The sequence below is a fragment of the Rattus norvegicus genome, chromosome 1, assembly GCF_036323735.1.
Source record: "Rattus norvegicus strain BN/NHsdMcwi chromosome 1, GRCr8, whole genome shotgun sequence".
In the NCBI taxonomy this organism is placed as follows: domain Eukaryota; kingdom Metazoa; phylum Chordata; class Mammalia; order Rodentia; family Muridae; genus Rattus; species Rattus norvegicus.
The window spans coordinates 213,500,638-213,525,616 of record NC_086019.1 but is presented as its reverse complement, the minus strand read 5'-3'; the positions used below and the strand labels follow the sequence as shown (position 1 = coordinate 213,525,616).

Genomic DNA, 24,979 nt, shown 5'->3' with positions numbered 1-24,979 from the left:
CCAACATGATAGAAGGAGAGAACCAATTCATGAAAATTGTTCTATAAGCTATATAGGCACATCATGGCACATGCATAACCCCCAAAATGAATGAATGAATGAATGAATGAATGAATGAATTTCACAAATGAGAAAAAATAAGGAAATAATGTAGGCCACCTCACAAAGTTGGTGTGTCCAATGAGATGACTTCTGAAGCAAGTGTCACATTACCTGGCACATAGCAGACTGTGGGAGCACACATGCATTTGTGCCTCTGTCTGTCTGTTACTGTGGTGCAATCCAAGGCTAATCTTGAGTTAAACCCTTTAGCACTGAGCTACATTTACAGATTGACAAATGCTTTTTGTTTGTTTAGCTTTGGGGGCAAGTTTGTGTGTGTGTATGTGTGTATATGTTTATTGTGTGTGTGTATGTGTGTGTATATGTGTATGTGTGTATATATGCATGTATGTGTGTGTGTATGTATGTGTGTGTATGTGTGTATGTATATGTATGTATGTATACGTGTGGGTATGTATACGTGTGTATACGTGTGTATGTGTGTGTATGTGTGTGTATATGTGTATGTATGTGTGTGTATGTGTGTGTATATGGGTGTGTGTATGTGTGTGTATATGTGTATGTATGTGTGTTTATGTGTGTATATATGTATATATGTGTGTGTGTATGTGCGTTTTATGTGTGTGTGTGTATGTGTATGTATATGTGTGTATGTGTGTGTATGTATGTGTGTGTGTTATTGTTTTATTTTCTTCTTTTTTCTAGATAGGGTCTCACTGCATAGCCCAGACTGTCTTGGAATTCAGTATGTAGACCAGACTGACCTCAAACTCACAGAGACATGCCTGTCTCTGCCTCCCAAGTGCTGGGACTAAAGGCATGTGCTACCACCCCCAGCAGGGGACAGGTTTTTGTTATATAGCTCAGGCTGGGCTGGAATTCACAATCCTGTCTCAGCTCCTTGAGTGGTGGAATTGTAACTGTGCACCACCATACCTAACTCCCTTTCACACACAAAAAGGCTTTTAAGAAATCAATAAAGACTTCCCTACACCTAAGACTTGGGGATACCATGGAAGAAGAGACAGAAAGACAATAAGGGCCAGAGGATCAGGATGTCTCTGTGAGATCCTGTTTCCCAGAATTGACAGGGAAACTACACTCCGTAACAATGCAGCTGTGCAAACATAAGGCCTAAACTACCACACCAAGGGAAACGCTAAAGTGTAAGGCGGGAGTCTAACAGGCCACACCCTAGACACAGAACTGTGGCAGCTAACGACTGCTGAGAATTCATTTTCTCCAGGGAGGTGTCCTCTGATTATTCAACCAGTCTTAAAATCATGTACATACAAGCAACACTGAACAGACTTAACAGGTTTATAATACACACTTTTTTTTTTTGGTTCTTTTTTTCGGAGCTGGGGACCGAACCCAGGGCCTTGCGCTTCCTAGGTAAGCGCTCTACCACTGAGCTAAATCCCCAGCCCCATAATACACACTTTTATGTGCACATATCTACTTAGGAATAGTCTTAGGGTGTCATTACTGTGAAGAGACACTATGACCAAGGGAACTCTTATAAAGGCAAACATTTAATTGGGGCTGGCTTACAGTTTCAGAGGTTCAGTACATTATCATCATGGTGGGAAGGAAGTATGGCAGCCTGCAGGCAGACATGGTGCTGGAGGAGCCAAGAGTGCTACATCACGATCTGAAGGCAGCCAGAAGGAGACCATCTTCAGCAGGCCGCCAGAAGGAAAGTCTCATCCTTAGGGAAGTTTCATCCTTATTGGGCAGAACCTCAGCATAGGGGAAGACCTCAAAGTCTGCCCACACAGTGACACACTTCCTCCAACAGGGCTGTGCCTCTCAATAATGCCACTTCCCATGGACCAAGCATTTTCAAACCACCACAATAATTAAAGAAAAAGAAACCAAGAATTTGAGAGGAAGGGGGATATGGAAGGAGTTAGAGAGAGGCAGCAGAAACAGTGGACTCCATGAGTTTGAGTTTGGTCTACATTGTGAGTTTCAGGACAGCCAGGGCTACGTAGAAAGAGACCCTGTCTCAAAAAAGGCAGGGAGGCATTAGAGTATCAGTTCTCAACCTATGGGTTGTAACCCCTTTGGAAGCTGAACAATCCTTTCGCAGGGTTTTTTGTTTTTTGTTTTTTTTTGTTTTTTTCTTTCTTTTTTTCGGAGCTGGGGACTGAACCCAGGGCCTTGCGCTTGCTAGGGAAGCGCTCTACCACTAAGCTAAATCCCCAACCCGTTTTGCAGGGTTTTTATATCAGATATTTACATTATGATTCGTAAAGTAGCAAAAAAAACCAGTTATGATGTATCTAGGAAAATAATTTTATGGTTGGGGTCACCATAATATAAGGAACTGTATTAAAAGCAGCATTAGAAAGGTTGAGAAGCACTTAGAGGGCGGAGGGATGGGGAAAATTATATAATTATTTTATGTGAATTTAATTTTAATTGTCACAAAAAATAAAAATAACTTGATTGAGAAAAACAAAGAAAAGTCAATAACGGAGCTGGAGAAATGGCTGCTCTCTCAGAGGATCCCGGGTGATTTCTCAGCATCCAACTGGTGGCACACAATTATCTATGACCCCTGTTCCTCGGAATCCAACACTCTCTCCTGGCCTCCGCAGGCACCAGGCACACATATGGTACACAGACATACAAGCCAACAAAACACCCATGAAACACATTTTGAAAAAGAAAAAAAGAAACAATAAAAAGAAGCTGGGAAAGGATTGGAGGGATGGCTCAGTGGTTCTGAACACTTTCAGTGTAATCGTGAGGCTTGCCGTTTGGATCCCAGAATCCATGTAAACTGGCAGCCTGTCTGTGCAAGCCTATAGGCTCTAAGGTGGGTGGAGGCAGGGGAATCACTGGGCCTTGCTGACTTCCAGTCTAGCTTGTGTAGCAAGCATTTTAGCCACCGAACCTTCTCCTGAGACTGAATGTGTGCAAGCTTATGTGTTGATAGGTGTGTGCCAACAAACGCTTGCGTTCGCCTGCCATCTTACTTATAATGTGCCATCTCTCCCGGCCTGAGTTGGGCCTCATGGAAATAAGTGGGTGGCTATCTGTCTCCCAGCTTTACTTGACCATTTTGGATCTAGGCTATAAAAGTTAACCAAATGACTACTCCATGGTATAGTTAAGACGTTTTTGTTGTTTTTGTCTTTCGAGACCGGGTCTGTGTAGCTTTGGCTGTCCTGGAACTCATTCTGCAGATCCTCCTGCCTCTGCCTCCCCAGTGCTGGGATTAAAGGCATGCACCACCACTGCCGGGCTAAGGAGGTTTTTATTGTAGAGACAAGAAAAAGAAGAGCAAGGCACCTGGAAGAGTTCAGAGCAGAGAAAGAAAGAAATGGACTGAATATGACCAGCGGGCGGGACATGACCTGGGTTTTCCGTGACCCGGGAGGAGAGTAGCCATGGATACAAGATAGAGAAAACAGAGCAAGAGGGCGGAGCACAGAGTGGCAGAGTCTAAGGAGAAGGATGAGCTGCGGAGGGAAGCCTGTAAGCTGGCGGGAATTTAGGGCAGGAGAAGAGGAAAAACACATCTTTGAGAAGTACTTGTGATACCTCTGGAGGCTGGAGGCTAGCGTTCACTTTGATATTGCTGATAGACAGCACCGGTACCCTTACGTCTTTTCTGGCAGAGGTAAGGGAAAATATTCCTTTTGCTAGACGGGAACCAGCTTCCCAAGCTCCCGAGGAATGCTGGCTTTTGTGTAAACTCCAGAACCCCTCAAACAGTCCAGGTTGAGCTCATTTCTAGATATCTTTGTTGAGATTTGGTCTGTCGCTATGCACTGTAATTGCTGAAATCTGTATCTGAGTTTACCAGCTTTTGTTGTGCAAATCTTGTTCCTTTATTTAAAACCATTGGTCAAATAAAAGTGGCTACAGCCAATTACTAGAGGGATTAGAAGTAGAAGGCTTTTGAGCTTGATTGAAGGTGGCAGAAGAATGGGCTGGAGAGACGGCTCAATGCTCAAGAACACTGACTGCTCTTCCAGAGGTCCTGAGTTCAAATTCCAGCACCCACGAGTGGCTCACAACCATCTGTAATGAGATCTGGTGCCCTCTTCTGGTGTGTCTGAGGACAGCTACAGCATACTTATATAATAAATAAATCTAAAAAAAAAAAAGAAAAAAGAAAAAAAAAAGAAGAAGGTGGGAGGAGGAGGAAAAGAGGAGCAGAAGGGGCCATGAGAGGAGACTCACTATTATGAGCAAAGTAGCTTAGAGTGATCCTTCAGTAATTGTCAAAGACAAATAAAATAACCGTAGTGTGTAAGCCAGTCAGGCATAGGTTTAAATTGGCTGTACCATAATCTGAAGTGCCTTTTGGAATTTGGGGAATCAATTTTCCTTTGAACATGATATGGGATAGACCTAGTTTGGGCGCTCATAGACACACTGAGGTGACAGTGGCTGCTGGGTGACTGCTCTGCTGGGGGCTCACACTTCTACCTTACTGCTTTGCCAATTTGAACATGCTTTCATCTGAAGACCCAGTATGACTACTGGGGTTGCGGATATCATGCCCATAGTCTAGCAGACAGAAAGGAGTGCTGTGTCCTGTGCAGCTTGGGTTCTGGAACTTTGGCTAAGGGCAGCAAGGAAGTAAAGAAAGGGCAGCCATGGACACGGACAGTAAAGCTGGGAACAGGTGGAATCTGCTCCTAATACTGCAATAGGAAGCCTCAGTGTGTGTATTGGGTGTAGCACTGGGGAAAGAGTTACCTAGTTTCCATAGGTGGTCTCTGTAGGTGGGCAGTCTCATGTTATAAGCAAGGAGAAAGCTGTACACACTGATCAATAGTTCATGAGAGCTTTGCCACTCCTCTTGAGCCTGGCCTGTCTGGGTAACAGCTTTGCTCAATTCTCTATGGGTCGAAGAGTTTAGAGCTCTCACCATGGCCAAGCCCATGTCAAAATATCATTTAGGTCTTCCTTGGCTCCCCTACAAAGGAGGAAATAGGGGCCAGGAGAAGAAGATCCCACTACCTTTAAGGTTTCCTGAAAGCTGCCACTGTTCCCTTGGTACATTCAGAGACCCCGGTGAAAGCCTTTTAGTTGGAATTTTGCAATCTTGAAGTAAGTTAGAGTTGGGGTTGGAGAGATGGCTCAGTGGTTAAGAGCACTGACTGCTCTTCCAGAGGTCCTGAGTTCAAATCCCAGTAATCCCATGGTGGTTCCTCTGTAGTGGGATTTGAACCCTCTTCTGGTGTGCTTGATAGTTACAATGTATACTCATATAAATAAAATAAATAAATCTTAAAAGAAAAACCTACAGAGGGGTTGGGGATTTAGCTCAGTGGTAGAGCACTTGCCTAGCAAGTGCAAGGCCCTGGGTTCTGTTCTGGCCCCAGCTCCAAAAAAAAAAAAAAAAAAAAAAAAGCCCTCACAGAAAAAGCTAGAATTATCTGGAAGAGGGAACTTCAACTGAAAACCAAAATAAAACTCCCATCAGATTGGAGATGTAAGAGGAGCTGGCCTACTCTGGAGGCTGTCAACTTAGGCAGGTAATCCCTGGTTGTATAAGAAAGTAGATTGGGAAGGAAGGGGCAGTGGATCTCAATGAGTATGAAGCCAGCCTGGTCTATAGAGCAAGTTCCAGGATAGCCAGAGCTCTGTCTCAATAAAACCCCCCCAAAACCCCAAACACCAAAAAACAAAATATAAAAATCAAACAGAAAGCAAGAAAGCAACAAGCAGGCTGAGTAGGCCGTAGTCTCTCTGTGGTTCCTCTGTGGTCCCTGAGTCAGTTCCTGCCTGCAGGTTCCAGTCTTGGCTTCCAACCATAATAGGCCATAAACTGTAAACCAAGTCCTTCTCTCTTCAAGTTGCTTTTTGTCATGGCATTTTACACAGGGACAGAAAGCAAACTAACATAGTGCGGGACACTCATGCACAGTGTATTTTTCTTCTCTACATACTTTCTTATGACAACGTTTGCTTAATTAATTAATTAATTTTGAGATAGAGTTTTGCTAGGTATTCCAGTCTGTACTGGAACTTAAAATCTTCCTGTCTAAGCCTCTGATGTGCTGGACTGTAGAATGAACTTTCCACCCAAATAAGTGTAAGTTGGCACAACACAGTTGTGTGTGTGTCTATTTATCTATTCAATACAATGCCGTGCATATTGGCTTTTGATCATGGTCACTGGCTTCTAATTCCCTTCCCAAGGCAGCTGTAGAAGTTAAAAATCATCTTCAAAGCTGCTCATGATGCTCTAAATTCTATTCTCTGCTTTAGAGCTAGACAATTCTTTGACCTACTTGTGTGATAACAGATCACAAGACCCTGATCATTCTGGAATGAACCTGTCCTATCCGCTGGAGGAAGGCGCTGCAGATGGGGCCAGCAAGAATCTGAGCAGACAGGCTGAGCTGGCTTCCACACCCAGTCTGACCCTTCTGTCTAACTACTTTTTAGTGAGGGTGTGGAACTTCAGTCCTGCCTGCGTGGAGATGTTGCCCTGAGACCCAGAAGACAGGGTTTCTCAAGATCCTCCAAACTACTAAACAAGAAGGGCCCCGAGGGCAGTGAGTACCACCCTTCTACTGCTCCCCTCAGGGCTCTCCTAAAGAGTTGTCTTTCTTCCTCTGCAGTGCCTGTGGAACCCAGGCCTTGCTAGGCAAGCAATCTTCTCTGGCTGACACCCCCAGCTTTGTAATACTCTGCATGAGAAATTAAACTGAAGTACTTTTCTGAGTTTTCTGACATGCTGTGCAAATGAACTGTAGGAAGGACTGATGATATAGCTCAGAAACACGGCCCTGCATTCATTGCAAAGAGAAATCAAGCAGAAAGAAATTAGTATTGACAACTGGGAACTGGATAAAAGGTTTCCTGGTTAAGAGTACTTGATGCTCTTGGGAAGGACTCGGATTCTGTTCCCAGAATCCACATAGAAGCTCACAATCATCAAGCAACCCCAGTTCTAGAAGACTCTATACTCTCTCATAAACTCTACAGGCGCCAGGCATGCATGTGGCACACAGATATACACATAAGAATAAATACATATTAAAAAAGAAAAAATGGACTTATTTGTAATCCCAGTATTCAGAGGGTGAAGGCAAGAGGGTCAGGAACATAGTTCAATTTTAGATACATAGCAAGTTCATGAGGTCCTAGGTTTAAACAACACACACACATACACACACACACACACACACACCCCACAGACACACACCCTGGCACACACACATACCACACATTCACGTGTACATACACACACAAACACACACAGTATACACATACACACATGCACACACACACACACATGCACCCACATGAACATATACAAACACATACCACATACACCATAAGGACACACACCACATACTACACCACATGTATCAAATATACAGGATTTTTGATCATACCGTGAACCTGGAGATTGTGCTATTTACTGGAAAAAACTGTTTCTAGTTTTTCTAGTTGTAGTGTGGCTCAGCCCTAGCGTGCACCTCTAATCCAAGAGTTTTCTGCTTTTTTTTTAAGGAATTATTTATTTTTGTATATGAATACACTGTTTCTGTCTTCAGACACACCAGAAGAGGGCATTAGATCCCATTACAGATGGTTGTGAGCCACCATGTGGTTGCTGGAAATTGAGCTCAGAACTTCTGAAAGAGCAGTAAGTACTCTTAACTGCTGAGCCGTCTCTCCAACCCGCTTATTGTAAACAGGATTAAATAAAGTCAGCCATTGGTCATGAGCCAGCATACACAAGCAGTTAATAGGAAATGAATATAGGAAAAAGAAAAACAGAGAGAGTAAGAGGAAGTCAGGAGGATGGAGAGAGATGCACAGGAAGTAGAAAGAAGGGACATTCAGTTTGAGCAGTTTTGAGATATTTGTGGAGAAGTTGCTTTTCCTTTTAGGATGTCAGCTGTGGGAGAATGTCAGCTGGGTGCTTTCTCTGCCTCTCTGAGCTAGAAGGCGTTTATCCCAGCATCTGGTTCCCGAGTCTGAATTGGTAAAATTGAACAGTTGAGATTTTGTTAAAAAACATTTGGTGCTCCAACTTGTGGCACAACCACATGGATAGATAAATCACACCAGCTGTGAGCAGAGAAGCCATCAAGTTTAGTAAGTCACCTGGACAGTCCTCAAGGAGAGAGAGTTAAGGAGGGGAAATACCACAATACAAGGCTCTAGGACCCCGAATAGTGCACTTTTTTTGGCTTGAAGATAGATACAGAAAAGGAAAAGCTAAATGGCTTAGCTGAAACTGTCTCAGTATATTACACTCTTAGTACTTCATATTTTATCTTTAAGAGTCATAGTGGCTTTCTGTACCCTTTCAAAGAAAAAACTACATAGACACAGGTAAAAGAAAAATATGAAAAGTGGATTGGTAAGATACAAGCCTTAGAAAGACAGAAACAAAAGTAAGAAAAACACTTAGATCCAGACAAAGGAATTTAGATGATAACCTACCACGCTACCTCATGATGAAACTCAAGAGGGGCAGCCCAAGATTGTTAGAAAATCAACTTTAGTTTATCTAGTTACTATACAATATCTACCTGGAGTCAGTAGGTTTCACCCCCACCCCCATGACCTAAGGGTTATAAAGAATTTAAATGGAATCCTATAGACATATTAGATTTCAGGAGATTTAAGGAAGCAATTATTTCATATGGTGTGCATTCACCCTCTGTGAAACAGATATTAAATTCATGGGCAACTCAGAACTGAATTATTCCCCAAGACTGGTGAGATTTGACAACATCAATATTGGAAGCTGGTCCTCAGTTTCAATGGTGAACGTAGAGGGAAGAGGAAGCTAGGGCCATGGGGCAATGACATAAGGCCAGAGGTATTGAGAGTTCCCAGGGTCAGTTGCTAGATGATGTCAGTATGCTGAGCCACAAAGCCACCTTGAATTTATGATCACACCTTGGTGCTGTGTCATTTTGCAGCTTTAAATGCTTGGGACAAAATTGAAGAATCAGGAAAGGGTCAAAGTCAATTACTAAAATTATAGAATGCCCAAAAGAAGCCTTCACTGTTTTGTTTTGTAAAAATTGACTTCACTTCAGCTGTAACTAGAATAGGCTCAGATTCAGAATCAGAAAATACTAATCAAATCTTTGGCTTTGAAAATGCTTATTCAGAATGCAAAAGAGTGATTAGACCTTTAAAGGCAAGATCATCACCAATTGAGGAATGGATTAGAAATACAGCTGATATTAGATCTCACATTTATGATGCCACTCTATTAGGAAAAGTAATTTCTAAAGGTTTTAAGAAGTAAGTAAGGTCATTTGAAAAGGGATTGCAGGCTAGGCATACCTAGAAACAATGTTTTTTTCTAGAGATAATCCAAAAAGAAAGCCCCAGCCTTCTGTCATATGTAGAAGGTGTAGCAAAAGCCAGCATTGGATTAATGAATATAGACCAGCAAGGGACAGGTAAGGTAACCCTTTGCTGTCAGGAAATGGCCTAAGAGGCCTTCTGAAAGCCCCAGTATCAAATTTGATTCAATCATTCCCTGTTAGTGTCCTAGAAAATCATCCACAGAGCAATTAAAAGATTTAATGTCTGTTGTTAAAAGAACAGTGCTGTGAATGTAATCAAGGAAAGAACAGCTTCAGTAGATAAAACAGAAAATTCAGAAGAGACCAAAAACAAATATTTTGTCAAACTGCTATAAATGGCCACAGACCAAAGCTAAAAATACAAATAAATGTCATTGAAATATAAGGTTAGTAGACCCGGGAGCAGATGTAACAATAATTTCACCAAAATATCGGCACCCAGATTGGCCTCTTTAGGAGGTAAATACTCAGCTTCTAGGCATTGGAACTTTATCTCAGATGAAGAAAAGTGCAGGATGGGTCAAGTGTATAGGGCCAGAAGGACAAACAGAAAAATTAAAGCTGCATGTGGTTAATGTAGCCATGAATTTATGGGGATATGATTTGTTGCAGCAATGGAAAACACAAATTAACATTTATCCAATTTCAGAAAAAATAAAGAATGTTTCTGAGAAAACTGTTGAAAGGTGTTATTAAGAGTAGTCACAGACTGTCCACATTGCCCATAAGCAGGACTGAACAAGTGTTTCAAAGTTACCAATGACTCTACCTTTAAAATGGTTAACTGACAAACCTGTGTGGATGGAGCAATGGCCTTTGACATCATATAAATTACAGGTACCAGAACAGCTGGTACAGCAGCAGCTAAATGCTCAACACATTGAAGAATCTGCCAGCTCATGGAAGTCCCTTGTGTTTGTTATAAAAACAAAATCAGGAAACTGGAGGATGTTAACAGATTTAAGAGGCATACATAAGATGATTTGGCCAATGGGCTCTTCACAGCCTGAAATCCCACTGCTTTCTTTGTTATGTAAGTCATGGCCTGGGACAGTCATTGACTTAAAAGATTGCTTTTCACAGCCTCTGCAAGGTACTGAGCATGGTAGGGAGAAGTTTGCTTTCTCAGTATTTACTTATAATACTAGTTGTCCAATAAAGAGATAGCATTGGAAAGTCTGACTACAAGAAATGTTAAACAGACCTACCTTGCGCCAATATTTTGTACAACAACTGTTAAAAATAATTTGTAAGGGTTGGGGATTTAAGGGCTGGGGATTTAGCTCAGTGGTAGAGCGCTTACCTAGGAAGCGCAAGGCCCTGGGTTCGGTCCCCAGCTCCGGAAAAAAAAAAAAAAAAAAAAAAAAAAAGAAAAAAAGGGTTGGGGATTTAGCTCAGTGGTAGAGCGCTTGCCTAGGAAGCGCAAGGCCCTGGGTTCGGTCCCCAGCTCTGAAAAAAAAAATTGTAGGCAGTCTTCTTCACCTACAATTTATCATTATATGGATGAGATCTTTTGGTTGATTCAGATGCAGATACCTTAGGAGAAATGTTTGATAAAGTAAAGAGAACTTTGCATTGTTAGGATTGAAAATTGCTCCTGAAAAAATAAAAGAGGAGATTCTATCCATTATATCTAGGATATAATATCTATCACTTTAGAGAGAATTAAACCACAGTCTAACATTCTAACATGTAATTAAGACACATTAAGGAAATTCATTTTTCATTTCACACCAGTAAGGCAAATGTGCCTTTGGTAAATTATCACTTGGAAAAAAATATTTTTTTAATTTTTATTTTTTCGTGGCTGATCATGTTAGTCTTTATAAGTTAGTTTGGACTGATGTAGGGTCTGTGCCTTTCTGCACTGAGGAAATAGCTCAGTTGCCTATAATCTCCATCCCTAAATTGCTCACCCTTTCTCCAAAAGAGGCACCCACTGATCTGTGGGGACATACTGAATGGTCACAACATTTGGCTAATGCATAGTTTACAGATGGTTCTGATGGAACCAAAACTAATGGAAAGAAGCAACTTACAGACGAAGGGATGGAATGGCCAACAGCGAGGAAGGAACCACAAAATTAGTGCAGCACTACTGGTTATAAGACAAACAACTAAGAAAGCAAAAGGAAAAACTTCTTCTCCAATTAATTCATGGTGCATGTGCGATGGTATAACAACATGATCTGTTGGGAGCAATGCCCTTAAAACCCTCAATTACTGATGTTACTATTATAGTTAAAGTTAAGTATGACTGGGGTCATGGAAAATCCCCAGCCAGCTGCAGAAGACTAATACAAATCTGGTGGTCAGGATGGCTAATGATATGACAGAGTTGTGACCTTGCTGAGAAATACATCTGACGTCAGGATGCCCAATGTGATGACAAACCTGTAACCTTTCTGAAAAACCAACATCCTGTTGACATCGGCTGACCACACAAGTACTGTGTCCTTGGCCTGCGTAAATGTTTCCCACTTCTCCCCTCTCTCTGTTACCCTTGTTATGGTACAAATTCAGCCTTGGGAAAAAATAAAATTGTCGCCTTGATCAGACTCTTGTCTTGGCGTCCTTCTTCGTGTCTCTTGTCTCCCATTCTCTTCCAGGTACTCTCTGTACCCTCCCTCATGATTGTCCTGCATGACAGAACATCTGGGTGGGGCAATGGTCAACAAAGTGGAAACACTCACTAGAAGGTAAATGGCAAAGATACCTAGCCCTGAGAGGTGTGAACAGAAATGGCAGAAGCTAGCGAAACACAGCAAAGACATCAAAAGTTATGTAGCTCGTTCAGTCAAGACAGACAAGACTACTGAAAGCAAGGAAATAGTGAACACATCAGCATCAGACCAGAATATTACAATTCACCAGGGAACAAATCCAGAATAAATCAGGAAGGATGATAGAGGGCCAGAGAGATGGCTCAGGGGTTAAAAGCACTGACTGCTCTTCCAGAGGTCCTGAGTTCAATTCCCAGCAACCACATGGTGGCTCACAACCATCTGTAATGGGGCCTGATGCCCTCATCTGGTGTGTCTGAAGAGAGCTACAGTGTACTCATATACATAAAATAAATAAACAATTCTTAAAAAAAAAGAATTATGTGATTTAAATTTAAAAGCTACCTGCAAAAGGAAGGCTGAAATTCAAAGTGAGTATCCTTTGTGATCTAAAAATAAAGAAATCTAAACCTTGAATTTAAATATAAAGAGAAAAGGAAATCTAGGTATATCTATTTACACATATTGAGGTGTTTTTTAATTTTAAAATTTCAAAAGAATTTTTCAAATTTCAATTGAAAGGTAACACTTCTACTGTTGCTAAACCCACTTTGCCCCAGGAAAGATATACCCTGCCAAAAGAGGAACTCTCAGAGTTAGGGTTGGGGAATGGTTTTGTTTTTATCTTTCCAGGAGAATAAAAGAATCCAACTAAGGAAGCCAGAGACTGGACAAGTGAAACATCTGAAGAGAGGACATCATCAAGAGAGTACGACCCGAGACAAAGAGTGAATTGGCCAAGTGGTATCTCCTGCCTCCAGCACGTTTCTGCTGCCCTCTATAGAAGGAAGTGGCAATTGGTCTGTCTGTCGTCCCAATTCAATTAAAACTTAAAGCTGGCTGTGGGGTTGGAGCTTGGCTCTTTCCTTCTCTAAACCCACACATGCTTGTCAAAGAAAAAAATCTAAAATCTCTGTTCCATATCAGAGAAGCCACTTGGTATGTGACAGAGAAAAAGAAAAAATAAGGGGTGATTCTATAGATACTAATCTCACAATATTTTGGTTTTCATTTGACTCTTTAAAACTTTTCTTATGGTACAATATATTATTATAATACATAATATATTTATAACACATATAATTATAATATATAACTACATATTGTATGTTAAATATAATAATATTATCTCAAACCCTGTGAGATTATTTTGCATATATAAACTTTCTGTCATGATACCAGTAGTCATACAGAACACAAACTAATTCTAGAAATAGGTTTGTTCTAACTTCCTGTATGTGTTTTCAGTCTAAAGCAGGTAACTAGGAACAAAGTTTGTGTGCCTCGGTTGTACTTAATGTCAAGGTTCAGGAATTGCTACACAAACTGTATAAACACCAATCACAGTTAAGCAGGAATAGTTTATCGAAGGCATACCCCAAGACTGATCAATCAGGGAACACACACACACACACACACACACACACACACACACACACACACACACACACACACAAAGGGCCTTGGGAGCCTAAATGTGGTACCAGTCTGTTCTTAGGGCAGATTTTTATATGAAAAACCAAGTTTAGAAGCTCAGAAGGCAAGGGTGGAGGGTGGAGACAGTACTGCATTTTGGCTAACTAGAAGGATTATCAACTAACCTTTAAGTGATTGGTCTTAAGTGGGGTGGTAGACAGGTGTGAACAGGGGAGTTTCAGAGGGTTGAGATAACAGAGCCTAGGTAATAAAACCATAGTGTTCTGTATGACCTTTTAGGAGAAGGTCATGACATTTTCAGTGTCAGTGGTGGATAATTATGTCTGGGAAACAGAGTCTGAGAACCTGAACTTAATTTCACTTTATGAGCAAAATGGAGACTAAATACAAAATGGCTACAGTTATGTTAAAAGGAGCAGACTTAATAGACTGTAGTCCTCAAACCTTTCTGAGATCTGCTGAATATGGCATTTAAAATGTTTTAAGTTTTCTACCATTCCCAACAGTAACCTATGAAGTCTCCTAGAAGATGATGGGGCCCTGCAAAGATGAAGCCACCCGGATTGTGGTAACGCTAACCACAGGGCCGAACTGCCCCATGCCTCTTCTGCCACCAGGTTCTACACAGTGGACACCTTTGGCTTGGCTGCTGTGTTCTACCTAGCCAGGATTGCCACTGAGCTGACCAACACCACCCAAAGATAAACTTCAGACTACAAACTGCTCAGAACATTCAAGTTGCTGAGTTCATATGAGACTGGCATAAACATTTTACAGAACTCTGAGCTCAAAATACTTAATCTTAAAACTGCCAAATAGAACTTAGCTGGATATTGCAGAAAGCTTGGCAGAAATATCTTTATTATTTTAAATAGTTTTACTATGTTAAAGTCTTTCCTTTTTATTTATACCGAACGGGAGAAATGTTGCAGGATCACATTGTGGACCCCAAGATTGTCTTATTTACTGGAAAAATATGTTTCTAGTGTGGTGTGGCTCAGTCCTAGCCCACACCTTTAATCCAAGAGCCTTGTGCTTATTGTAAACAGAATTAAATGAAGTCAAGCATAGGTCAAGGGGCAGAGCAAGCAGCCAGTCAACAGGAAGTGAATATAGGAAAAACCGGAGAGTAAGAGGAACTCAGGAGGATGGATAGAGAGCCACACAGGAAGTAAAGAGGAGGAACATTCAGTCTGAGGGTGTTTTTGAGACATTTTGGAGAAGAAGCTCCTTTTCCCTTTGGGATGTCAGCTGTGGAGGACCAGCTGGGTGCTTTCTCTGCCTCTCTGAGCTAGTAGGTTTTCAACCCAACATCTGGCTCCCAAGTCTTCATTGGTAAAATTGAATGTTTGAGGGGCTGGGGATTTAGCTCAGTGGTAGAGCGCTTACCTAGGAAGCGCAAGGCCCTGGGTTCGGTCCCCAGCTCCGAAAAAAAGAACCAAAAAAAAAAATTGAATGTTTGATATTTTGTTTAAAAATATACATGTGCATGCACCCACACAAAGACCCCCTCCACACACACCACACACACCACCCACATAGATGTACATGCCCATACACTACACACACACACACACACACACACACACACACACACACACACACATACACACGCACATGTATGTGAGGTCCGAATTGAACCCCTTCCAGGACCTCTTGAATGAGACTAATGGAGACAGTGATCGATGCAATTGCAAGAGGAGTTTAATTCTGACATGTCGGGGTCCTCCCACTTCGAGGGGAGACGACCCTGAGCAGACTCTGACAGGGAGTTATATACCTTGCAAACAACTGGGGCAGAATTCAAACAATTGATAACTAGGCAGGGTATTATTGATGGGGCAAAGTGACCCCCAAGCTGACTCGTGATCAGTGGACTGTTCTGGACTTTCCAGGGGGGACAGTTGGGAGTCAAGGGTAGGTCGGTTGGGAGTTACAGGTGGCTTTATTTGACAGTTTGGTTTGTAGTTGCTCTGGGAACTAACTACTCCCTGGAAGGGAGGGGTCTTTGTGGTTGGAGGTTTGTGGTGGAACTTCCCCACTGGCTGTAGATCGACCCAAACTCTAGCTCTTTTATTTACACACCCACATGAAACACATACCACACAGAGATGCATTATGCATGCACATGAACACTCCCCCACATGTGTGTGTGTGTGTGTGTGTGTGTGTGTGTGTGAGAGAGAGAGAGAGAGAGAGAGAGAGAGAGAGAGAGAGAGAGAGAGACAGAAAAGAACCAAGTGGATTCTTTGAAGTTCATTTTCCTGTTTAGTGCAATACTTTGTTTCAAAAAAAAAAAAATAAAGGAGGGTCTGGAGGTGGTGGCACATACCTTTAATCCCAATATTTGGGAGACAGAGGCAGGCAGATCTCTGTTGAGTTTGAGGCCAGCCTGGTCTACAAAGTTCTAGTACATCCAGGGATACACAGGGGAACCTTTTCTCAAGAAAACAAAACAAAGCAAGTGAGTAAGCAAATAAATAAATGAAGGAAGGAAGGAGGGAAGGAAGGAGGAAGGAAGGAAGGAAGAAAGGAGGAAGGAAGGAAGGAAGGAAGGAAGGAAGGAAGGAAGGAAGGTAGAAGGCCAGAAAGATGTTGGGCAAGTAAGGGCACTTGCCATACAAGTCTGGGGACCTGAGTTCTATCCCTGGAACCATATAAAGGTGCAAGGAGAGAATTGACTGTGCAAATTTGTTCTCTGATTGTCACATGACTGTGGTGGCACACGTGCCCACACATGAGCATCCTGCAAACACAATGATAAAGTAATTAATGTTGGACAGTGATCAAAGACAGGCTCAATGTGGATTTTTGGCTTCCGCACGTTATGCATCACACGAACACACACCCCCTCACAGATGTATGCAGCCACACTCATAAGTACATATCATATACACAATTTCAAAAATACTTTTCTTTTTAGATTTATGTTTTATGTGTATGCCTGTCTTAATATATGGCATATGGAGGGGGGGGTGGTTATGAAAGCCACACGGGTGTTGGGTCCTCTGGAGCTGCAGTTACAGGTGGCAATACGCTGCCCTTTCTGGGTTCTGTAAGCACAACCTTGGTCGTCTTGAAGAGAAGCAAATACTTTGATCCACAGAGCCGTCTCTCCAACACTAACACAAATTAAAAATATATATGTCATGGGAACCTGGATGTATAGATGATACCTGTAAACACAGTTAAAGGAACCGGAAGCTTGTGGCCGGTATCTAGAACTCGACAATCCTGGGGCTGAAACCCCCAAGTAGTGGGATCTCAGGGAATCAGAACTGAACTGCATCTGAAGCCACAGCACCTGCTTGGCATGTGGGGATTCCTGTATCTGGTGAGCGTTCTCTCTTGGACTTAGACGTATGAGAACAGAGGAGAGAGAGGACACATTAAGTCAGGCATGGTGGTGCATGTGTATAGTTCCAGCACCAACAAGTCAGGCGTGGTAGTGCATGCGTATAGTTCTAATACCAACAAGTTGGATTCAGAAAGATCAGGGTTCAGGACCAGCCTCAGCTAAGGAGTGACTTTGAGGCCAACCTGGGCTACATGAAACCCTGCCTTAAAAGAGGGAGGGAAGGAGTCAGAGAGAGAGATTGTTTTCTCTCAATCCTCACATGTCATCACTACTTTTTGGGGTCATTATTGAGTAAAGTAAGTGCTAAGTGTGAGTCTTCAACAGCTGTGCCATCTCTCCAGCCTAGCACGTGCTCTTTGAACAGGAGCTGTGGTATTATGACCAAGATAGTTACCTAATTACTAATGGGAGGGTAGCCTATACAATGTGGATATGCTCAAAAGGATGAAGTAGAATGAGGTTCTACTATGCTATTTAGAGTAACTTAAAAGGTATGGCTTATTTCTAAAAATCTCTATTTAAGTCAGGTGTTGTGGCTTTTGTCATTAATCCCAGCACTCAGGAGGCAGAAACTGGTGGATCTCTGTGAGTTACAGGCTAGCCTTGTCTACAAAGTGAGTTCAGGACAGCCAGGGCTACACAGAGAGAACCCCGTCTCAAGAAACAAAAACAAAAACAAACAACCAACCCCCCAAAACAACAAAATTCCATTTAATATTTTCAGACCCTGATAAACCACTGACAATTAAAACTGCAGAAAATGAAACCAGAGAAAAATCTCCTACTATGTGCCTTTTCCTCTTATGTCTTACTGGGGTCTTGGAGTCACCCCACAAACCCCACAAACACTGATTTCAGTCCCACAGGGATGGTTTATTGAATGCATACCCTAAGACTGATCAATCAGGGATGTAGCTCAGAATTTGGGGGCTGAGGCTATGACCTCCAACATCTTTCTCTGTCAGCTTATAAAGGCTAAGCACATAAAAACTATAGTGAGTTCACATGTAGGTGCAGGCAGTACTGTCTGATGGTCAGCTCCGACTCAAGTCATTTTAGACTTAACAGTTCACATTGACCTTTAATTTGATGGGTCCTGTGTAAAGCTTTGTGGAATTCCTTAAAATCAATAAGCCCATACAGAACATAGCAGGGTGTGTGATCGCCATGACCTTACTCTGAGTCACGTTATTTCTCTGTGTCAGTGACTGGCAGGCATATTACAGCAACAATATGATAGCTGGCAGGCATGGAACAAAATGGCTACAGCAATGCTGGGAGGCAGGGGCGGGGCTTAACATTCTCTCCCTTGAGTTGTTTCACTGAATCAAATCATTGACTCAAAATCTTTCTCTTCGGCCAGTGGGGCCAGTTAAACAAACTTTTTGCTTTTTTTTTTTTTTTAAGATTTATTTATTTATTATATGTAAGTACACCGTAGCTGTCTTCGGACACACCAGAAGAGGGCATCAGATCCCACTACAGATGGTTGTAAGCCTCCATGTGGTTGCTGGGAATTGAACCCAGGACCTCTGGAAGAGCAGTCAGTGCTCTTAACCACTGAGCCATGTCTCCAGCCTATCATATGACTTTAGCTAATGGATCAAGAAAAGAAGTTAAATGACTGATTTTTAAAAAAAAATTCTAACAGGTCTTGATCAACTTGTTAACTTGAGTATTTAAATTTTTGATCTTCCTTAATAAGTGCTATTGCTCCCATATTTGCTGACCCTGCTATGCCCATGCCTATGAGGAGGGGAACTAGTATTGGAGCTGCCCTGGCCATCCCGGATCGGTGTAGACGCCCTAGCTGGTCCCAGCCTCCCTCTCCGGAATAACGGTATACCCGAGGCAACAGTTGGGCACGGACAATGTGACCTAAAGAGCCTAGCTACCTGAGATTCTTCAGTCCCTAAAGGGGAAGGAAGAACTCTTGAGTAGAGGGAAGGGAGAGGCCAGACACACAGAAGGCAGAGTCTTTAAGTCTTTCCATGCATTACTTAAAGCATTTTTTTTTTTTAAAAGAGAAACGTCGTTGTTTAATGGTAAAGCTCAGCACACTCTAGCACCAGGACTGGCAGGAGTCAAAGCAGCAGGGACGGCTGGGTGACCCCATGGAGCCTCACATGGCGAAGAGGATGAGGAAGGCGACCATCAAACAGAAGAGCCCCATGGCCTCAGACAGGGCAAAGCCTGGAATGGCATAGGCGAAGAGTTGCTGCTTGAGAGACGGGTTCCTGGCATCGCCGATAATCAAGCTACCAAACACTGTGCCAACGCCAGCCCCTGATCCAGCCACACCAACTGTAGCGGTCCCAGCACCAATAAACTTGGCTGCTGTGTCGATGTCCCGGGAAATAACACTGGTCTGGAATTCCCGTCTGGCCACCTGGAGAGGGGAGCTGCAGCAGGAAGGCTTTTTAGATGGAGCCTCTGGTCTACTCAGGAGGGAGGCAGACACAGGCCTGATTAGACCCCTGGTACAGGAGAGGATCAGAACTGGAGAAATGAGCAGTTCCTTAGTAGTCTGCATTTTTCAATCTGGCAGTTTTAGCTCTTGGTCTTAAAGCATTTTTAAAAAATATGTATGTATGTATGTATGTATGTATGTATGTATGTATGTATGTATGTATTTATTTATTTAATGTATACAAGTACACTCTAGCTGTCTTCAGACACACCAGACCTCATTACAGATGGTTGGGAGCCAGCATGTGGTTGCTGGGAATTGAGCTCAGGACCTCTGGAAGAGCAGTCAGAGCTCTTAACCACTGAGCCATTTCTCCAGCCCTTAATCTTAATTTGAATGGGTTAATATCTTATCAGTTTTTTAAGACAGGTTCTGAATCCTCTCTATCTGAATATAATTATCCTTATTGGTGATCCAGGGAGCTAATGTTTCACAGCCCTATGTAGCACAAAAGTACATGTCTTGTTCTCCACAGTCAGGGTCTGAGGGACAGGAATATACCTGAAGGGTGGCCAAACTATTTTTTTGTACTCTGCATCCCATATCCAAAAGACCCAAAGAACGAGGAACATATATCTTTGTAGTCTTTGGGTACCTATTCCATTTTGGGCCAAACAGTTTGCATAGGTCAAGGGTGAGGTTGGGGGAACCACAGGCAGTGGTGTCAGTAATTAGGCTCCAGTCTGTAGTTCTAATCAAAGTTCGTATGTGTTGTGCTGGAGTCTGTGCCTCAGGAACTCAAGGCAACACAAAAATAGAAAACCAGTCTCCAGAGTCTTTTTTTTTTTTTTTTTTTTTTTTTTTGGTTCTTTTTTTCCGGAGCTGGGGACCGAACCCAGGGCCTTGCGCTTCCTAGGTAAGCGCTCTACCACTGAGCTAAATCCCCAGCCCCAAGTCTCCAGAGTCTTATACCAGTCTGGTTTTTAACTGGACCTGGAGGTGTTGTCTGATGACCCCATTGCTGGTCTGGGACCTGATGTTTCCAGGGGGTGAACTTCGGATTAGAGTAATGAATCCAGGATTCAATCCCATCTACTTTCATGACCATTAGGGTGGTCAGGATCACAAAGTGGGGTCCTTTTCAGCATGGCCCCCAGTGAGTTCCTTTTTGACTTAGTATTTTAGCCTGTAAGGTGGGACAATGGATTATGTAGTCTCTTCTGAAATTGCTTATAGTTCACATTAGGACGTTGTTATCGGGGCCCAGGAAGGCTGAAATGCTAGTCAAAGACTGGGCAGTGGGCATTTGTCAGAAGCATCTGATTAGCATCTAGAGAAGACAGAAGCCATCCCATCGGCTGGACTGGTTAACATCAGTAAGTCCAGAGCTCGGTCCACAGGTGACCCCTGGATGGAGTCTGCCAGCCAGGTGAGAATCTGCTGAGAGAATAGACTAGGGACGGAAGTTAAAACTGTCTAGTAACTGGGGAAGGTGAACAATCCCAAGACCAAGGGAAAAATCCCATTCTCAAGAACACGTGGGCGTACCTATCTGGAGTCCATTTGATCTGTGGCAGGTGGATTAAAATCTTATGACTTTTTAATTCCCTAAAGTTTATGTGAACTTTAGTTTACAAAAGAATATACATTAGTGTTTATTCTAATGTACTAGTTTATTCTAGTGTACTGAAATCCATATTTTACAAAAATTCCTTAACAGGTATCTGTAATACAACAGTAGACTCATGCCTTTGAGACCGAGCAAAAGCTGTGAGTTTGGGTTAAAAGGCACAGACATTCTTTCCTCAGTCTAGAGGGCTAGATATGCAGATTGGACGGAGATGTTTTTAGCGTGTTGAGAAACACCTTTAAGTCTACATTTAGAAGACAACCAAAAAGAATTTAAAATCTTGAGCTTGTGACTGAACTGTAAACAGTCAGTGTTCTATTAGCTTATTAAAACTTCATTGATCGATGTTAAAATTCTGAACTTTGAACTTAGTATAACGGTAGCATGGGGGTTGGAGTATGGAACACTTTCCTCTTTATTTATATCTTAAATCACTTTCTTATGCCTCTATAACATGCATTCATGTACCTTAAAACACCTTCTTAAGGGGTTGGGGATTTAGCTCAGTGGTAGAGCGCTTGCCTAGCAAGCACAAGGCCCTAGGTTCGGTCCCCAACTCCGGAAAAAAAAAAGAAAAAAAAAAACCCAAAAAACAAAAAAAACCCCACCTTCTTAGACACTTAGACCTTCCAATCTTAAACGTCTTTTTAGATTTTCCATCATTTATAACTTGCATTTCCAACTTTAAACATCTTTCATCTAAAGTATTTTTATCTATATCATTTTCTGCCATCTCTAAGTTTCTTTATTTCCTCTAATCTTTATTATTTGCATTTATCAATTTAAAACATTTTTCTGGACCCACATTTTTCTTAAATACGTGTTACATTTTATATTTTTATTCAGTTATTTACTATGAGACACAGGCAGTTGATTATTGAGAGCAGTCATTTAATATGAAGCCCATGAGCATGGCAAACCTGTTTGCCCCTTTTAATAAGAGACCTAGTAGGTTTGACTAACTAGTGAATTGACTAATGAATTAACACAGTCCTGGATTACCTTGAAATAAGAAACTAGTGGCCTGTTTTTTTTTTAAAGATTTATTTATTTATATGTAAGTACACTGTAGCTGTCTTCATCCACACCCAAAAAGGGCATCAGATCCCATTACAGATGGTTGTGAACCACCATGTGGTTGCTGGGAATTGAACCCAGGACCTCTTGAAGAGCAGTCAGTGCTTTTAACCATTGAGCCATCTCTCCAGCCTGGCCTGTTGTTTTCTAGCTGTTAAGCTACAACTAGTTTAGCTGTCAATATGACCAGAGACCTAAGAAGGATAAGTTGTAGTCTAAATGGCTTATGTGTCAATTAAAATGACAGAGTCTAGTCCATATTTTATTACCTAGACAGTTATCCCAGGCTCCCCTGTCTCTATGGTACCAATGGCAGAGCCAGTCTTTGCCCATCATAACCAAATGAAGAGGCTTTTTCCTGTGGAGGAGGAACATGTGAGAGACTGACCTCACCGTGTGTTAAGCAATGTGTGGTAGTCAGTTCTCCAATTGTCCTCTGTCCATAGTTCAGGCTGGGACTTGGAAGCAGGAAGAGAGATTGGGGCAGTTATGCCCAGTCATTATCATACCACAATCCTGGTGGTCTCCTTTGTCACTGTGCCCATATCTTCTTGGAGATCTTGTGTGTGTGTGTGTGTGTGTGTGTGTGTGTGTGTGTGTGTGTGTGTTCACTGTTAGGATTTGGGAGTCTCTGACTGTCATGGTAAGTTTAAACATATCAAATGCCATATTCAGTAGATTTCTGAGGGCTAGAACCTACCTGACATATCTGAGTTAAACAACCTTCATCTGTTTCTAGCCATTTACTCTAAGCTGTACCTTACAAGCATAAAACAAGAGACTAAATAAAGCTTAAACCTTGTAATTAACTGTATCAGTACATAGAATGGCTTTAAATATATCTCTGAACATATTAAAGCATTTGATCACCTTCAAGGTTACTATCAATTCCTGTTAGGTTTGAGCCTTAAAAATTATAGTTTTGAGTTGAAGATATTTTAGTACAAAAACAAACCCCTTTTAATCCATAAATATACTCCATAAAGAGACTAGAACCTTTTCTGATCTTTATATGTTATATCATTATAGAACATAGCAGTTTCCCATATGATTAGGTTTATACTAAGTGTCAGGACAGGGGAAGGTTAACAAATTGGGAAAAATGGCAAGGGAGCTCTTATCTGCTTGGCCTGTTGTGCTGAAAGGAGGGGGATCCTGGAGCCTTGCTGGAGCTCAGACAAACTGAAAGGAATGGTGGGTGGATTTCAGGAGTCAGTGATTCTTAGCCTTTTTAATATTGTAAATCTTGTAAATCTTAAAAAAATTTAAATTAACAAATTCCTTAATTTTTATTCTTGGTATTATTACCATAATTTATAGAGCAATATACCTGATGTAATAAAAAGAAAAAGACAAAAACTACAACTGATTGAAAATTCCTCAGGAATGTATATCTAATTGACATTATATTTCATCAATCAATAGCTGCATTTTTTTTCTCTTTTTTTCTTTTTCTTTTTTCTTTTTTTCGGAGCTGGGGACCGAACCCAGGGCCTTGCGGTTGCTAGGCAAGCGCTCTACCACTGAGCTAAATCCCCAACCCCAATAGCTGTATTTTTTAAACAAAAACCTTCTGTTTTCATATTCATTATTTTCATTATCAGATAATAGATATCATAATAGGGATTGACTGAGCTTTTATTTTTAAATCATAATTGTCTTCATGGGTCCATAATTTAATTGCTGTTGTTCATTAGATACCTAAAGTCATTATAGTTTCTGTCACCCTTAAGTTATTTTCATTAAAATGTTCTTCTTCATTGTAACCATCATATATTAATAAAGACACCATAATAAAATATTTAATGAAATTTAAAATGTCTCATAGCTTTATGTATTTTAATATTTTTTAAAAGTTGTTTTTACAATATCAAAATAAAGTATCTTTTAGTGCATCTTTTTTTTTTTTTTTTCCCAGAGCTGGGGACCGAACCCAGGGCCTTGAGCTTGCTAGGCAAGCGCCCTACCGCTGAGCTGAATCCCCAGCCCCATAAAGTATCTTTTAAAAAGTGAGGTCAGGGGTTGGGGATTTAGCTCAGCGGTAGAGTGCTTGCCTAAGAAGCGAAAGGCCCTGGGTTCGGTCTCCAGCTCCGAAAAAAAAAGAACCAAAAAAAAAAAAAAAAAAAAAAAATAAAAAGTGAGGTCATAGAGCATAACCATAATTTTTGGAAGACAAAATCAAGTTTTAATAGTGTAATTATGGTCCTGGGTTCAGTCCCCAGCCCCGAAAAAAAGAAAAAAAAATAGTGTAATTATAATTTTTAGAAGACAAAACTAGTTTTTTGGTTTTTTTTTTGGTTCTTTTTTTTTTTTTTTTCGGAGCTGGGGACCGAACCCAGGGCCTGGCGCTTGCTAGGCAAGCAAGCGCTCTACTACTGAGCTAAATCCCCAACCCCCAAAACTAGTTTTTTAAAAGCAATTTAAATAATCCAGTGTTTTTTAAAATTAGTATCAGTGCAATGCAATCATCTGCAATATCAAGTGTTACAAAGTTTGGCTGCCAGCAAGAAAATGCATCAAGGTACAGCTTTTTTTTTTTTTTTTTTTTTTTTTTTTAGAAATCTCTTTTTTTTTTTTTTTTAAAGATTTATTTATTCGGGGTTGGGGATTTAGCTCAGTGGTAGAGCACTTGCCTAGGAAGCACAAGGCCCTGGGGTCCCCAGCTCCGAAAAAAAGAACCAAAAAAAAAAAAGATTTATTTATTCTATATAAGTACACTGTCGCTGTCTTCAGACACACCAGAAAAGGGCATCAGATCTCATTACAGGTGGTTGTGAGCCACCATGTGGTTGCTGGGATTTGAACTCAGGTCCTCTAGAAGAGCAGTCAATGCTCTTAACTGCTGAGCCATTTCTCCAACCCCCAAGGTGCAGCTTTAAAACTTCATTAAAGAAACATTGT

General features: G+C 41.5%; 1 protein-coding gene across 1 annotated transcript; it reads right to left on the bottom strand.

Moving 5' to 3' along the window:
• Positions 1-18,969: 18,969 nt before the first annotated feature.
• Positions 18,970-19,539, bottom strand: Atp5mc1l1 (ATP synthase membrane subunit c locus 1 like 1). The gene has a single exon (XM_039101332.2). The coding sequence runs from the start codon at positions 19,492-19,494 to the stop codon at positions 19,084-19,086; it is 411 nt and encodes a 136-aa protein (XP_038957260.1). The 5' UTR covers positions 19,495-19,539; the 3' UTR covers positions 18,970-19,083.
• Between the last annotated feature and the right edge of the window lie 5,440 nt (positions 19,540-24,979).

Coding starts and splice junctions, on each gene's coding strand:
- Atp5mc1l1 (XM_039101332.2), bottom strand. CDS start 19,494: ATGCAGACTACTAAGGAACTGCTCATTTCTCCAGTTCTGATCCTCTCC.